The 15,617-nt window shown below is 36.2% G+C and overlaps 1 protein-coding gene across 8 annotated transcripts in view; it reads right to left on the bottom strand.

Moving 5' to 3' along the window:
• LOC135212547 (high affinity cGMP-specific 3',5'-cyclic phosphodiesterase 9A-like) overlaps window positions 1–15,617 on the bottom strand; it is a 640,308-nt gene that overhangs the window by 6,049 nt on the left and 618,642 nt on the right. For all 8 annotated transcript variants that reach the window (XM_064246080.1, XM_064246078.1, XM_064246079.1 and 5 more), the window contains 5 exons: window positions 12,912–13,013; window positions 8,675–8,810; window positions 3,131–3,253; window positions 1,637–1,749; window positions 82–232 (listed from right to left, as the gene is read on the bottom strand). In XM_064246080.1, coding sequence (XP_064102150.1) covers window positions 82–232; window positions 1,637–1,749; window positions 3,131–3,253; window positions 8,675–8,810; window positions 12,912–13,013 — 625 coding nt within the window. The remainder of the gene's footprint in view (window positions 1–81; window positions 233–1,636; window positions 1,750–3,130; window positions 3,254–8,674; window positions 8,811–12,911; window positions 13,014–15,617) is intronic.

Here is a 15,617-nt window from a genome sequence, read left to right as displayed (position 1 = left end):
GTCTCATGTTTTGTGGATTTCTCTCAGGTACAAAGAACATCTAATGGTTTATTGTAAAGAAAAAAAAATATTGTAGCTTACCAGATTGACGTGGGCTCTGTTACTAAAATCAAATTCAGGTATGATTTCACGGAAATCAGAGAGAATCTCATTGTGGCGAGCCATATCTGTTGCTAGGATACAACGTATCATTCCTTCCCTTATCTTTTTGTAATCCTCTGCTGACACATTTCTGTAATGGGAATACAGTAACCAGGATTGCAAATACAGTACTAGAACTCAATAACTGCATCCCGTAACCTATGATTAAATTCTCAACTTATGGGCTTTAACCTACAGAAACATAGTCGACATCAGGAAGCTGATTAAGAGCTGAATAGTAATTTAAAAGAAGTAGTTCTGAAATATTTCAAAACATAATATAAAATGATAATATAAAAGAACAATACTAATTCTTGAGTTTAACAGATATGCCGATAGGGCTTGCTTTTACAAAATAATAATAATAATAATAATAATAATAATAATAATAATAATAATAATAATAATAATAATAATTAATAATAATAATAATAATAATTAAGAAGGAAACTGAAGGAATGATAACAGCGGCACAAGATCAGGCCCTAAGAACCAGATATGTTCAAAGAACGATAGACGGAAATAACATCTCTCCCATATGTAGGAAGTGCAATACGAAAAATGAAACCATAAACCACATAGCAAGCGAATGCCTGGCACTTGCACGGAACCAGTACAAAAAGAGGCATGATTCAGTGGCAAAAGCCCTCCACTGGAGCCTGTGCAAGAAACATCAGCTACCTTGCAGTAATAAGTGGTACGAGCACCAACCTGAGGGAGTGACAGAAAACGATCAGGCAAAGATCGTCTGGGACTATGGTATCAGAACGGATAGGGTGATACGTGCAAATAGACCAGACGTGACGTTGATTGACAAAGTCAAGAAGAAAGTATCACTCATTGATGACGCAATACCATGGGACACCAGAGTTGAAGAGAAAAAGAGGGAAAAAATGGATAAGTATCAAGATCTGAAAATAGAAATAAGAAGGATATGGGACATGCCAGTGGAAATCGTACCCATAATCATAGGAGCACTAGGCACAATCCCAAGATCCCTGAAAAGGAATCTAGAAAAACTAGATGCTGAAGTAGCTCCAGGACTCATGCAGAAGAGTGTGATCCTAGAAACGGCGCACATAGTAAGAAAAGTGATGGACTCCTAAGGAGGCAGGATGCAACCCGGAACCCCACATTATAAATACCACCCAGTCGAATTGGAGGACTGTGATAGAGCAAAAAAAAAAAAAAATAATAATAATAATATGTTTACATTACTTAAACAGTATTAACATCTCAAAAACTCTAAGTTGAAAATGTTCAGGATTCTGACAACTTTGAAAACGATTTGTGTCATTTCATGTAGATGGAAATAATCCGTATGAGGTATTTTGTAGTATAAATACTTAATGTCTCTCGGGTGACATTTCTAGGTTAAGGTTCTTACCCTGAAGACAAAACGACCACGTACAATTTTCCACCATAACAACTGCATGGGTATACGAGCAAGTATATTTGAATAAGTATTAGTAAACAAAACTCATCATAGACTTACCTAAAAATGTTGCATTCGTTCCTTTCGAGCACTGTGAAGGCCACTGAACAATGGTGGTTCTCAAGAGGGGAAATGTCATTATACCGTAATGCTAACTCAGTTTTGGCATTGATCTGAAAAATAAATAAACACATCAGCACTAATCACTGTCTTCATATTTTACCAAACTAAAGTTATCTCATAACCCAACGAATACATTTATTATCTTGTAAGTAATCTTGAAGGCATTTTCCTGAATAAATACCTAAAAGCACAAGCATGAGCTATAATCGTACTTTCACCGAGTGTGAAATAAAGACTTTTGCAAATGATATTGATATGAATAATGGAAAAAGAAACCCACAAAATTACTGGTTATACCTTATTTATTTGTAAGTATTTACATAGCATTTCACTTGACACTCGAGTACTTCCAGGCCCTAGCTGTGGCCCTTAGGACCTGAAAGTACTCGAGTGTTAAGTAAAATACTATTAAATACTTACAAGTAAACAAGTTATACTCAGTAATCTTGTGGGTTTCCTGTTACATCTTCAGGAGAAAACTAAAAGAAGTTTTTGTTTGATTCATGTGAATAATTTGGAGTCCCCTTTGTGTCACATACAATTGTTCGATCACTACAGTCAATTAATCCCCTCATTAAAGTATTCATTTGCTAAATTGACATACGGAAGATGAATACTGCATAGAAGACGAGATTATGCGAAAATCCCCTTCAACACAAGTCCCATTAACTTTTCTTTCAGGATACATCTGCTCTACTTTCACATTCCTTGTTGGAGGTCATCCTCACCTTTTGAAATGAATCATCACTCGCCTATTTTGATTGTCAACCACATAATCATTCGAATTGTAAGAACAATAGTGCTGCAAACCTCATTCAAAAGAAGGGGAACTCTAAGCAATGACTGATAAATCAGAAGTTACAAGAAAATATATATAATAAACCACAGAATCTCGCATCAGGTGTTATAAATACAATGGTAATGAAGACTGTGCACATCTGCACGGTGGAGCATCAAAAAATACATGACATAACAATAGATCAACAGGTTGGCACGTTTGGGATGAAATTACATTTATAAATGCGGTTTTCCTTGATGATGACATTGAAAATACCGACAATATTTATATAAGATGCTATGAATATATTCTATTTTAAGAACTACAAACAGTACGTAAATGAAAGTTATCAAACCATGTTCATTATGTCGTTCAAAGCATCTCCATAAACCTAAATGGAGTAAACACAACAAATTTAAATTGTTTGACACTTGGAACATACAATAAGAGAATAAACTATATTTAACAACAAGTCCAAAATAAAATTACTTAGGAGAGCTGCAACACGCTGAGAAGACAACAAGGTGAGAGGTTTCTAATAATGGCCTTGCTGAATAATTGTAAATTTTGCTTATGTCTGCTCAATCCCGCCCCCCACAAAAAAGAAAAAAAAAGAGCGAGAGAGAGAGAGAGAGAAACTAAATGTACTATACCTGATAGATATTATTGAAGCCCGGATGGTCAAGGTCATGGCACACGCAGGAGGTGATGAGGATGAGCACATCCAGGTCACCCAGCCTCTTCTGCAGGTCACACTTGCACACCATCCCGTACATCTGGAAGATCAGAGAGGCGCATTTTATGACCTTCCTTAGAAACGGCATTTTTAAAATCTACAATGATTTTGTCTCCTCTGTCGAATTAACCACTCGAATCTCTTTCCGTTTGGCTTGCCTCTGTTCTGTTAAGGTCTGAGTCTAGACTGTCAACCCTATATAAACAAAAAAACACTTTCATTTTATTATATATATATATATATATATCTATATATATATATATATATATATATATATATATATATATATATATACACACAATAAATCTCCATATCTTAATTATGCTATTATCTATCTTACTGTATCATAAAACAACAATCAAACATATATATATATATATATATATATATATATATATATATATATATATAGTATATATATATATATATATATACACACACATTAAATTTCCATATCTTAATTATGCTATTATCTATCTCACTGTATCATAAACAACAATCAAACATATAATATATATATATATATATATATATATATATATATATATATATATATATATATAGATATATATATATATATATATATATATATATATATATATATATATATATATATATATATATATATATATATATATATATATATATATATATATATATATATATATATATATATATATATATATATATATATATATATATATATAAGGCTGAAATAAGAAGTAATTTTACTTTGAAACCGACCACTTAATATGTACCTTGTATCCGTTTTCGTCCGATTAAAAAATGTCATAAAACGACATTTTAATAGACTTTTTGCACCTTATAAGAGAGCGGTATAAAAATACACCTGGAATATACTTCTTTAATCTAAGGTCTCGCTGACAACGGTTTTGAATTCATCTACTCTAGTCAAACGGCTACGGCACGTTTCCTATATCGCTGGCTATTCCGACCACTGACGTTAGAGCGACTGGCTTTGATGCGTACGTGGATGGTAGCTCTTCAATGAATGTCAGGCGACAAGATGTTTGCCACATCGCCGGTTTCTCGATCGGTCAAGCTAAGCATCACTGGGCCTGTTCAATTGCCCAGGCGAATGGCAGATACCCTAGTTTCAATTTCACTCGAAGTGTTACGGCCTAAAGGGAAGACAATACTTCTTCACACTAACCTTCCCCCTACCCCACTCTCTAGTGGCGGATTTAAGGAAAGGGGAGAGGGGGGGCCACCTGGTCACGTGCCCCCATGGATATGAATAATAGAGGATTGTTTTCTTTCAATAAATCATTATTAGAGGCAGGCATTTGCTTAGTTAATGATTATTTCAACAGCAACAACGATTACTACTACTGTGTGTACACATATGTACCATACAAGCTTTATGCTTTATATATAAATTTATATATGATAATCCTGAGTGCTTCCCCCACCCCCAACGAAAGATTTCTAAATCCGCCACTGCACCCTCCCATTCCACCATGCTCGCCCAAAGACTGAATAGAAAAAGAGTCGATGTTACCTTTAAAAACGATTACTGAAACTTGCCCCAGACTTTGGGAATTCGGTGTGAGTGACAGCTAATGTGAATTCAGCCACGCACTGATTTACATCATTGACAGGATACTGAACATATGTGCAAAATGTTACATTTTATTGCCCTTGGTACTACGGTTTAATTAACGGTAATAACAGCTACTTGCGTGTGCTACTTATGAAGACCTCCTCCTATATCTCTTGAGTACTAGGAACTGTGAGCTGCCTTTGGTAATTAATTTATCATTTGGAAGAAGTATCTTGGAGTAAGAGAATTGGCAGAGATTGGACGGTATAAAGGATAATATCCATAAATGAAATAATACCGATAGGAAATAGACAAGGTGGGAGGATGACTAAGAGCAATATATAATGTTATGAAAACGGCTAAGTCAATGTACACGTAAAAATATTGAACCTTGAAAATATGGAACCGTGAAAACATGGAACCTTTTGAAAGAAACAGTTGGTACGAAGACACTCCATATTTCAGTGGGGATTCTCCTGCAGTTGCTAAGAGGACTCAGTCAATAATAGAGATTGCTCAACTAATTCTGCATCGGAAAAACAGTCTGTCTGTAATGCGTATAACGTTCATGTTAAACCTGAATGAAAAAGGACAAGAAGCGCTGTGACGTCTCATGAATGAAATCAAATTGCAGAACGGGATATCCGGGCGACTACACCGCCTAGCCATGCAACTTGTTTTTCTTGCTGGTCACCCACCCAAGTCCTGAGCTGACCTCAATGCGTGCGTTCGCTGATCAAGAACCCGCAGTTAGGAGCTTATCAATGAAAGTCTGTCAGTAACAGTTTTGCTGACTGGAAACCAGTGTCAAGGATGAAGCAATTAGTACCCATGAAGTTATCTAGCAGCCATTTTTATTCCAGTCTTTTCATGATCTTAGGCGTCTCACCCTTTACTTACAAAAACGATATTCACTTTTCTTCTTCTTTACATGATCCCTTTCACTACAATTCACTGAATTCCCTGAAGTACGCCATTCCTTTTCTATAGACGTCTGGGATCATTCTTCATTTAATTCAACTTAATTTTCACAGTGACGTCAGGTCTGACACGATTAGATAACATTTGTGGCGACTGCAGACCCAACAGTGATTACACGCGCAAACTGATGTAACTCGAAATAACTTCGTTATGAATCATCAATTCCAAAATGATTATAATATGCTGCTGACTGACTTTAAAGGTGGACTTAACAGAACCGAACGTGCAATGAACGTCACAAACATGGTTCGATTCCTCAGTAAACGTGAAATGAGTTTAATTTAAATGTCTCATTTCGAGACGCCTGACTACATCCTACATAACCTCTACAAGACACCGGGATATCATTGCCGACATTACTGCTCGAATTGAATTGAATGACCTCCAACACCGCAAGTGACATCGCTTTCGAAAGGAGGCGACTTCTTCCTGCCATATTCGGGAGTCCCCCTCATCGCTTGCGTCCCCAAAAAAATCGATATTATCTGCGGGCTCTCACGGCCCACTAACCCCTTCCTGTTTCTCTCAGGTAAGCGCGCGCATCAGACATGTGGCCCAAATTTAGCCATTCCATTTCAAAATGTCCAACGCCCAGGTAAACACATCGGAGGAGCAATAATTGCCGAGAGAGTAATAACTGTTTAAAGAGGAAATGGGTAAATGCTGGGTCGTTGTATATGACTATTCAATCAAGGATATACTGAACTTGAACTGCCAACTGCAGTGCTCAAAATCATAAGCATTACTATAGTAAATTAACATCAACCGTGCATTTGATGTCTAGCCAGTCCCTAACGACGCTACTGATTGGCTGTTGATAAGCCACTCACAGGGCTGGAAACTCTCAGTCTCTTTCGAGAGTTCACGCAGGCACGATGTATATTCCACCTCTCCTGAAAGAAGTATATCTCAGGAGAGGTGGAACATAGATCCTACCCATGTGAACTCTCTCGAGAGACTGAGAGTTTCCAGCCTTGTGACTGGCTTATCAACAACCAATTGATGTGAATTTACTAAAGTTTCATTTTCAAAACACTTGGATATGAAATTCATGCTATAAAAAAATGCGCACATTGCTGGCATAGCCACCCACTTGCATAAACTTCAAAAACAGAAGACCTGGAGAACGCTACTATATATATAAACTTCTGTCATAAGCAAATTAAGACCGTACTTCAGGAAATTCAGTGGTACGTTTTCGCTCTTCCTAATGTTTGATCTTCAAATACAGTATAAACCTCGTAATTGTTCAACAACAGCAGAAACAAACAGGAGATTCATAAATTGCATGCATGCTGCACAATATGCCTTAACGAAAATATTAACCTGTGTAATGTAAATCCATTCTCTCCTCAAAACCACCTTATTCGCGTCTAAGCATTTTATCAGTTTCTTTTGCAGGCACGCTGAGGATAATATGGAATATTTTCGTGAGATGCTTCTATGCTTATCACATTAAGTCATGTCACCTTTCTTTGGTATCTTTGTCTTGAATAAACAATACTTAACTATATATATATAATATATTAATAATAAGATAATATATATATATATAGATATATATAATTATATATATCTTACAAGTGTGTAATGTTAAGTGAAATCACATATCATGTCTTGCTTGGAGACAGGCTGAGCTGTGGGGGCAGCTTACTTGAGTGAAATGAATTCGAATACGCAAGCAGTTTAACCGAGAGATCACTCACCCTGTCGTTAGGCATGTACATTCATTTGAACGGATGCTACAGGCCTAATAATCCAAGGCACTTGCGAAAGTGACATTCTTTGCGGTGAACACTAAGAGGTCAGGTGGTACACGCCGAGTGTCTGGAGAGAAAGCCCCATCGTAAAGGTAGGACATATTTTGTAAAGACTTAGAAAACCGTTACCTTTGAAAAAGAGAGAGAAGTGTGAAATACTCTCTTTACGTGAATACTTTGAAAAGAGTGATGTGTGAAGTGTATCTTTTATCCATTATTATCTTTATTACAGATGGGTCCTATTCCATGGCTAATTTAGAGACGGGAATCTCTAACCTGACTAATATGATGAACTTATTGACATTTTGGGTCTGGGAGTGAATTCTTAGTCAGGAGGGTAGAATATTAACTTACTGGTTCCTTTATGGGCAGATTTGGGTTTTCTGTCATTATGACTTGTTAATCATTTTGTTCTATTTTATATTCAACTGCTTTGGGTAATAAATAGTATATTTTTATACTTACGAAACTTAATAACCTAACGACATAGTTGCAGACAGAGGGCACCATTGACGACAGGTAAGGGTTTATGATTTGTGTAGTTTAACAAAAAGGGGGAGGTAAGATATATATATATATATATATATATATATATATATATATATATATATATATATAGCATTATGCATTCGTACTCTTAACAGCTGAATGGTAGATGAAGTTCCTGTGCACAAATTTTCAACAGAATTACGCTATTTCATTCATACCTGCGTTGCAAACGGCCTCCTGCTTTTTGGATATTAAGGCATTGTCATTTCCAGCATGCCGTTTACACACACACACACACACACATATATATATGTATATAGATATATATATATATATATATATATATATATATATATATATATATATATATAGATATATTATATTAATATATATATATTAATATTCGATTAGAATCGCATAGAACAGAACCAGCGCTTCAAGTTAGAGAGAAGAGGCAACCTCAGCATGGAAATGAGAGAGAGAGAGAGAGAGGAGAGAGAGAGAGAGAGAGAGAGAGAGAGAGAGAGAGAGAAGGAATCAGTAGGATACAAACAATCATTTGTACTTCTTTCATACCCGATACAATTTACTTCACTTCTTCCAGTCTGGCGAAAGACACAAATAAATAAAAAAGAAAAAGAAAAGAAAAAAGAACAATATATAATACCATCTGGGAGACGCAGAACGCGTGCTGGAAGTTGTGGAAAGGAACCTGGTTGTAGCAGTGGTACACCCGACAGAGAAAGTTCCGGAGCACCTCCGTTTCGATGCCGAACTTGGTCGTGAGTCCGAGGTCATTATACCTGAAACAGAGAGCAGATGATAAAGATGACGCACGATTATGGCTAACTTTAACCTTAAATAAGATAAAAACTACTGAGGCTAGAGGGCTGCAATTTGGTATGTTTGATGGTTGGAAGATGGATGATCAACACAGTAATTTGCAGCTCTCTAGCCTCAGTAGTTTTTATGATCTGGGGGCACATGGACAGAAAATTAAAAATTGGTTGCATTGTCAAAAACGTATTTTGAAAGTGGCTTGAATTTATTTAATCACTGAAAGCGTTAAGGGAGATGGACTACGATAATCGACGTGAAAGTACTGAGTTATTTACGACTTTTAATAAAACAAATTCTCAAGACCTGCATCTTCTGTGTTACGATTTTCTCTTTGTAAATTAGAGAAGTGAAATATAAGCTAAACATGTATACTGAGAATTATTATCATCATTGCTATTATGATGATGATGATGATGATGATTAATATTATTATTATTATTACATCTCAAGTTAATAGCAGCCTGCCAAGAAACTTTTATGGGTAAAACTGATGTTTTACTTCATGTAACCTTTCATCTACATCAAATGAAAAATGAATACGAGGAGACGTGCCCATGATAGGAGTGTATCATTCAATTCTTAACTATTACACTCTATCTTACGCGAGTCTGAGGATAAATATAAAAAAATGAAGAAACATATTCAGTCAAGTCTGTAAAAATGTAAACCTTTATTTCATGCACATCATTAAATGCAAATTTCTCTTTCATTCAGCGCACCCTTGTTTAAAAAAGCATAAACTACGGAAATATGAATTCTAATGTTGTGGGAAATATTCCCCCCACCCCCAAAACATTACCTGCGACGCGGCACTATCCTTATATATACGTAGCATGATGACTTCCTTCTCTCTCTCTCTCTCTCTCTCTCTCTCTCTCTCTCTCTCTCTCTCTCTCTCTTTCGTTCAGCATTAAAACGACTTCTGAAGAATACGACAAAGAACACCGTTGTATTTAGGCTTGTATTGGAAGATTCCAGAAATCCCATAATAAGGAATTTTGTCCTAATCCCTTTCCAGAAGGCTTTTTTTTTCAATCAAGGGGAAGAGGAAGACAATGAACTCTTCACAGCCAAAACATGCCAAGAAAGAACTAATGGCCAATTAGCTCATCACAATGTGAGACCTTGACGTGAAGTACTACATCTTCCTCTGAAATCTATTCTAGTTGGAAGGTTAAATTTTAAAGCAACAATACCAGAGACTTTAATATTTCAAACAACTCGGAAATACAGTTTCAGATGTCTTATAAAGTCCCATCAACCTAGATTTGAGTGCCTGAATGGATGGACCATCAAGTATTACCAAATATTTTATAAATAGTGTTGAAAACCAGAGTGGGCAGTTACCTCCTTCAGAAGGTAAAAGTTGGTCTCAAAGGTGTCTTGATTTTATGACAAGACAGGTTCTTTAAGGATGGAAGAGAAGAATAAATGTCCTATTGTATAAAAGCCAAGTTAATAATCAAAGAGGAGAAATCGTTCATCTCAAATAACGTTTGTTTAGAGGACAATCTGCCTCTCAAATATATCTATGGCTTCAACCCACAACGGTCGACTAACAGTTAAGTATATAATTCACTGCTTAGGTTGACAAAAGGATGTTAGATTTCAAGGAACGCTCGCATATTGACCGTCTCATCCGGTTCGAGCATCCTACACCTCTGAGAGAGAGAGAGAGAGAGAGAGAGAGAGAGAGAGAGAGAGAGAGAGAGAGAGAGAGAGAGAGAGAGAGAGAATACTCTTAATTAACGCCAGCAAAAACTAACTTTCCCTCAAGATGAGTCCTAAGAAGGGCAGAAAACAATGAACGAACACCAACTTCCGATGTTATAATGGGCAAACTTTGGCATAACTGTAACCTTCTCAAGAAAGTCTTTCCTCTTGACACATTCTTTTTCACTTCAAAGAAAATACAGGTAAATTTTACACCAAGCGATGTAAATTATACAAGAACTTGAGTACATTATAAGTTTATCAAATTCTTACATAAAAGACTTTACTTGCTTTAAATTTTTCCATTTTATCTTTTGTTCTCTTTTCATTCCAACGGAGAAAGTTCACTTTCCACATCTTGGGAGTCTTCTTTTCAAACTTCACTTTCACCACCTTTCTCCCGGCTTCTGGAATCTTTCCCTCCTCCAAGAATACCTTACACACACTAGGGAGCGCGCGATTATTAAATGAGGATAATCACAAACCAATACAAACCTCCAAGAGACAAATTCATCATGGATGGTAATTCTTGGTTCATTTCAGGAAAAAGTTAAGTATATCTTTGTTTAACCAGACCACTGAGCTGATTAACAGCTCTTCTAGGGCTGGCCCGAAGGATTAGATATTTTTACGTGGCTAGGAACCAAGCAACGGGACCTACAGCTTATTGTGGGATACGAACCACATTATATCGAGAAATGGATTTCTATCACCAGATATAAAGGTTCATTTCAGGAGGGTAAGGTGAAGACGGCAGTTAACATTATGGCCAACTTAATCTATTAACAACTATGCAAGGTGACGTTTGCATGGTGGAAGTAATAATAAATACCGCCTCCTACGTCGGTATTTTTGAGTCTGCACTTTTTTTATATTCAACAGATAATGCCATGCAATGTAGTATATATTTTGGAAAATGAAATATGTTTTTTATTTAAATGGAGAGACCTAACAAATAAAAAGCGTTTATGCAAAGCATTATGATTGCAAAGAATGAACGACACAAAAACAGCAGCAGCAATAATAATAATAATAATAATAATATGTTCCTTTACTGCACGAAGAACCCCTGCAATAATGGAGAAAACAGTTCTATATGCAAATCGATCAACACTACGACCCCTTTAAAATAACTCAACAAGAGTCGAATAAAATAATAAAAAAAAGGCCGCAAAAAGTGAACGCAGTGACGAACCATTTTAGAAATGGGCTTGGTACTCCCCCAGAAGCCTCGCCCACACACGCCCCTGAAACTTTTCCTACAAACATTTGTTCGAGAACAGTTTGTAAACAGTTGGATGTTGTGGAGGACTCGGACAAAAAAAAAAAAAAAAAACTTCCTTCCTTTTGCAGTTCTGATAAAATGGCTTCTGCACCATTCAAGTGTGTTCGTTGACTGAAGGGGAAATGGCAACAGGAAGACACACAATGTACATGACTTGAGTGATTCTAGTACATTGGAAATCTGCTTTCAAATCCATAGGATGTTTCGATCGAAGTCACCTGGCATTTGGTGGTCAAAAATAGAGACTGACATTGGTTTGCTTCCTTTAGAAATCTTCACGTCTAGTGGAAAGGGAAAAAAACGAGAAAAAAAAGCTAAATTTCACCTTTCAGTACTATTTGAAAAATAATCATTTCAACCTACGATCAGTCATCACGAGGTTCTATAAAACTGAATGCTAGCTGAGAAAGATGGTAAAAGTACGATGATCAAGCTGAAATAACAACGAAAGACTATGCACAAAAATATATATAAATAATTGACGTTTAAAAACAAATAAGCGCTGAAAGTAACAGTTGCTATGACATTATCCCAAGTGTATCACCCGAGATAAGCTGTCTGACGGGAATACTGGTAGACAGTAAGGATACGACGCAACACATATACGTTCATCATGATGAAATGGCGATAAATTTCGGTATTCGTGAGTCGAAAACACTGAACTTGACGTCAGCAATTGTGAAGGAACCATATTTGGTGACGGGATACCTTCCGCTCGAATGACCTACCTGTAAATTTAACGAAAGGCGTCTCGCTGAAATAAAACTGAGTACTTGGGAATACATGTTTTTGAAGAGGAATAAAAAAACAGCATACCTCCAGTGGAGGGTAGAAGTCAGGCATTTCACTGAGAGAGAGAGAGAGAGAGAGAGAGAGAGAGAGAGAGAAGAGCAGTATACCTTCAAAAGCTGAGAGTCAGACATCTGAGAGAGAGAGAGAGAGAGAGAGCAGTATACCTTCAAAGCTGAGAGTCAGACATCTGAGAGAGAGAGAGAGAAGAGAGAGAGAGAGAGAGAGAGAGAGAGAGCATTTACATATGACGACGAAAGTGACTGGTGCTACTCACATGTGCTGGATGAGGAGGAGAATCTCCCAGTCCTCCCAGGCCCAGTTGTTGAACGACGGAAGTCTCAGAAGATTTTGAGTGTCTTCCTCCACCACGGCATCACTGTAATGAAGCGTACATTTTAATAATCTGAAAACATGTCCTGTGGTTAGGAGCAAATCACAAGGTACATGTGTGCGTGTGTGTGTGTGTGTATGTATATATATATAATATTATTATATAGTATAGTATATTTATAATATATATATATATATGTATATATATATATTATATTTTTATCTTACTCTACCTATCTATCTATCTCTAAATTATATAATATATATTATATATGTTATATTATATATATATATACTATGATATATATAGATAAATAATATAATATATATACTATATATATAATTATATTATATATATAATATATATATATTATATATATATATATATATATATGGGTGTGTGCGTGTATATCTTAAATACACAAACACACATTCGTATACGTAAAATTCTTCTTATGATTTTTAAATACTATATTTATGCATGCATTTGTTCCTTCGTAAGCGTTTTTTCAACAATGCAGAGTGCAGCGTTGAATAAATAAAGCAAGGCTGAGATAAATATAAACGTAAAGGTATAAGGCGAATCAACCGGGATAATAATAAAATACAGAAAAATGCAAACACGGCCGTCAGCTTTACTACAAGGAGTTATTCCTTTTATTTTGTGATGATAACACATTTTCCATGATTGTACCCTAGCCATTTCTCTTGGAATAATCTCCGAAATGGGTAAAATATTTACCATTAAATATAAAGTGACAGTCTTCGGTGGGTCTAATTTTTTTTTTTTTTCTTTATCGAATGAGTTGAAATTGTGACTCTGACTACTCCAATAGTTATGGTTTCTCTTATGTGAATCTTCGTTAAATTCAAAGTTATACAGAAATCTGGTAAAATATATATCGCACCTGGAAACTGTTGTATACTTGTAAAACACCTATTAAACACGAGACTTCTTTATGTTATGTCACTTTCGCTGAAGGGAGTAAAAACAGGAAAGAATAAAGGTATTGTCAGCCTATATCAAAAGGTCTACTGTATACAACCATGAAAAGTATTCGATATTCTCGTAATGGAGCTTCAGTACCCTTAGACCGAAGGTTTTCAAGTCTGGCCAACTTTCAACTTTCCAGTCTGGTATAGTAGATTTTAGATGAACATTTCGTAATATTAATCTGAATATTGATGGGTTTAGTATTTCTGTTATATATATATATATATATATATTATATATAATTAATAATATCTATATATATATATATATATGTAATATAGTATGTATGTATGTATGTACCACTTTAGAAGTTGTTGTCGAAGACATTTTACCAAATTTGAAAATGTTCTGATGTAACCAAACGAAACTTTTGGCCGTAAGAAAGATCCTACCTTTAATACAACGGCTCCTTAATGAGTTACCCACAATTATAAGAGAAAAGGACTAGACTGAATCGCAGTACAATCCTGACCTGACAACCGAGAGATACTGGAACAATAAAATGATGTTCAATGGTGCGCTTCAAATTAAACGATTAAGATTCCACGTAAATCAGCAGGCAAGGTGTGCTGAACAAATGGCTGAACAGCTCTCTGTCACAGCTGCATAATCTGAAGAAGTAGAGCGCAGCTGCCTGTCCTTGCCCCGATCTATTTCTCCTCATTAATTTCTAATATTGTATCCATAATTGTTCTGAGTTCTTCCTGGCCTCTTCTAAATTGCCATACACACATTTAGGAATATTACTGAGAGAGAGAGAGAGAGAGAGGAGAGAGAGAGAGAGAGAGAGAGAGAGAGATCCCTTCTATCTAAAACCACCAAGGAATTTTATATTTATTATTAACTTGAGAAACTGCCCTCCGTATGCACTGAATTTCACCGTACTTTCTATTACTCTAATTAAGCTGAGATACACAAGACTTTGGAATTACAAGAGAGAGAGAGAGAGAGAGAGAGAGAGAGAGAGAGAGAGAGAGAGAGAGAGAGAGAGAGAGAGAGAGAGAGAGAGAGTACATTTCCAGAGCTGGATTTATCAATTTCCAGCCGAGGCATGTTAGGTCTAATAGAATTTTACGTGATATATCTAGATCTGAAGCCTCAAGATCTCTTTCCCTAGAAACTGCTGTTCTGTTTTGAACCAGATTCGGAGAGATAAAAGGTGAATAGAATTAATGATAAGGGTGCCTACGACTGAATCCTATTCATACTGTCGCAAGTATTACCAACCCGTGTGTGAGAGAGAGAGAGAGAGAGAGAGAGAGAGAGAGAGAGAGAGAGAGAGAGAATGGTGCCGATTACATTTTATTTATTTAGTTATGGGTGAATTTCCTTTGGTCTGAACTAATATTTACCCATGTGTGCTGTGTGTGTGTGTGTGTGTGTGTGTGTGTGTGTGTGTGGAGAGAGAGAGAGAGAGAGAGAGAGAGAGAGAGAGAGAGAGAGAGAGAGAGAGAGAGAGAGAGAGAGAGAGCGAGCTGGTGTCGACGACTTCATTTCAGTTATTTACTTATAAACAGAATTCACGCACATGAGAGAGAGAGAAACAACATGAGTCGAGTGAGTTCTCTTTCATCTAAACTGATATTCATCTACAACAGAGAGAGAGAGAGAGAGAGAGAGAGAGAGAGAGAGAGAGAGAGAGAGAGACTAATCATT

This window comes from Macrobrachium nipponense, chromosome 41 (genome assembly GCF_015104395.2).
Source record: "Macrobrachium nipponense isolate FS-2020 chromosome 41, ASM1510439v2, whole genome shotgun sequence".
In the NCBI taxonomy this organism is placed as follows: domain Eukaryota; kingdom Metazoa; phylum Arthropoda; class Malacostraca; order Decapoda; family Palaemonidae; genus Macrobrachium; species Macrobrachium nipponense.
Note: the sequence above shows the minus strand (reverse complement) of the source record. Positions and strands in the feature narration are given on the sequence as shown.